Here is a 1,774-nt window from a genome sequence, read left to right as displayed (position 1 = left end):
TATATATATATATATAATTGATGATAAGCGCGTGTCTACGGGTTGGAAAATATTGTTCTCTACGAGTGGTGAGCGGGGTGGGGCGAATGCGTTACAACAGTATAGTCTCAAGGTCATACACGACGGGATACGCGACATAATAACACGTGCCGCGTGGAGTTACAAACTTACAAACGACAAACAACAAACAACAAACAACATACACGTGAAACTAATATAAGCGTGTTAAAAATACAGAAGTAGGAATGAATTATGTTAGTAGTTGATTTTTTATAAGCATTGTAANATGTTAGTAGTTGATTTTTTATAAGCATTGTAATAATAAAAATTGTTAATAGTTATTCATAATTTAACACTTAGAATAAAAATGAAGGTGAGTAGTACACATTATTTGGGATGCTCAATTGAAATATTAAAAATCATTTTATTATATTCTAGTATTGGCAATTGTTATCATTTTTGTTGGTAATAACCTGTGTGATTTTTAATGAAGGTAAATTCTATTATACATTATTTATACAATTTTTAAATGTATTTTATTTATATCTTAGTTTATACAATTTTGATTCTTTATAGTTTCAATATTTGTAGGTAAAATTTACGAAGTTCTTTTATAGTTTTAAACTATGAAAGATTTAAAACAAATTATAAAATAAATTGAGAAAACTATTAATTGACGTTTATCAATAATTATTATAAATTATTTAATTATGTTATATTAGTTTGTCAATATATTTAATTTTACTATGAATTATTATTTTGTGTCTGTTAAATCAAATTTTACATATATCGTCGTTTCATTTAACAAATCGATAAAAAAATAAAATTTTTTTTACGTAAAATATTTTACTATCTCCGTTTCTTACTTGATATATTGTTACCGCAATTTATGTTTATTAGTTTCGATTCGAAGCTGAGGAGATATTAATTTTACATGATATTTTTTTAGCTTCGATGCGAAGTTGAGAAGGTATTAATTTTACCATGATGTGTTTTTTTTTTGTGTCTGTTACCACTTTTTCTCAGCTCTCACCGAACCGATTTCTTTCAATGATACGTCAAAAGATCACAAATCGTATCTAGTCGAAAACATTACCCTCAAAAATTGAAAAAAATTCCCTCATTCCCCGTAAATGGGGGAAACTTCCAAAAAATTTACAAATTTAAAAATTGATAATTTTTTCAATTTTTTCAATTTTTTTTCTTAAAAATGCCATAACTTTTTTAAAAATAACCAAATTAATATAATTTTTTTTATATAAATGAATGATACTATTACTTTTCATTTAGTATATTTTTTTTTATATATGACCCATTACATGCCCACAGGGGAGGATTTAAAATGACAACTTTTTCACAAAAAATTAATTTTTTTAACTTAAATTTTGAAAATGTTCCGGAAAGTCTGACACTTTTATATATATCTTAAATTAAAGCTAATATAATATATTTTATTATGCAAAAAAAAAATTTCCGACTTTATTTTATCTTCACGGTGAAAATGGCTACCGAATGCTATTATTGTGTGAATATTTTAGACTTTGTATTTTACATTTTTAACTTTATTATGCTATAACTTTTTGAAAAATGTATGGATCAATACAATTTTTTTATGAGAAATAATATTTTTTAATAATCCCATTTTCCATTCGACATACTTTATCTTAATCAGGATATTAATAAGGAACTAGCAGTTTATGAAGCTTTTGGAATAATCCACCAATTTTTTAAAATTAAACACTATCTAAAGATTTGCATCGAAGCGTTTTTTTTT

At 24.6% G+C, this 1,774-nt stretch overlaps 1 protein-coding gene across 9 annotated transcripts in view; it reads left to right on the top strand.

Annotated features, from left to right (window-relative positions):
* The window catches only part of LOC126907638 (uncharacterized), a 180,856-nt gene that overhangs the window by 12,031 nt on the left and 167,051 nt on the right, over positions 1 to 1,774 (top strand). For 5 of the 9 annotated variants that reach the window (XM_050689105.1, XM_050689111.1, XM_050689099.1 and 2 more), the window contains exons 1-2: positions 302 to 373; positions 439 to 493. The exons of 2 other annotated variants lie outside the window; for them this stretch is intronic. In XM_050689105.1, coding sequence (XP_050545062.1) covers positions 368 to 373; positions 439 to 493 — 61 coding nt within the window. In that variant the 5' untranslated portion in view covers positions 302 to 367. Of the gene's footprint in view, positions 1 to 301; positions 374 to 438; positions 494 to 1,774 lie in introns of those variants that run through there. 2 more of the 9 variants (XM_050689130.1, XM_050689090.1) reach the window with 1 other exon arrangement.

Source organism: Daktulosphaira vitifoliae, unplaced genomic scaffold (genome assembly GCF_025091365.1).
Source record: "Daktulosphaira vitifoliae isolate Bord-2020 unplaced genomic scaffold, ASM2509136v1 Scaffold_1, whole genome shotgun sequence".
Taxonomy (NCBI): domain Eukaryota; kingdom Metazoa; phylum Arthropoda; class Insecta; order Hemiptera; family Phylloxeridae; genus Daktulosphaira; species Daktulosphaira vitifoliae.
The sequence above is the reverse complement of the archived record's forward strand: the minus strand, read 5'-3'. Positions and strand labels throughout refer to the sequence as shown.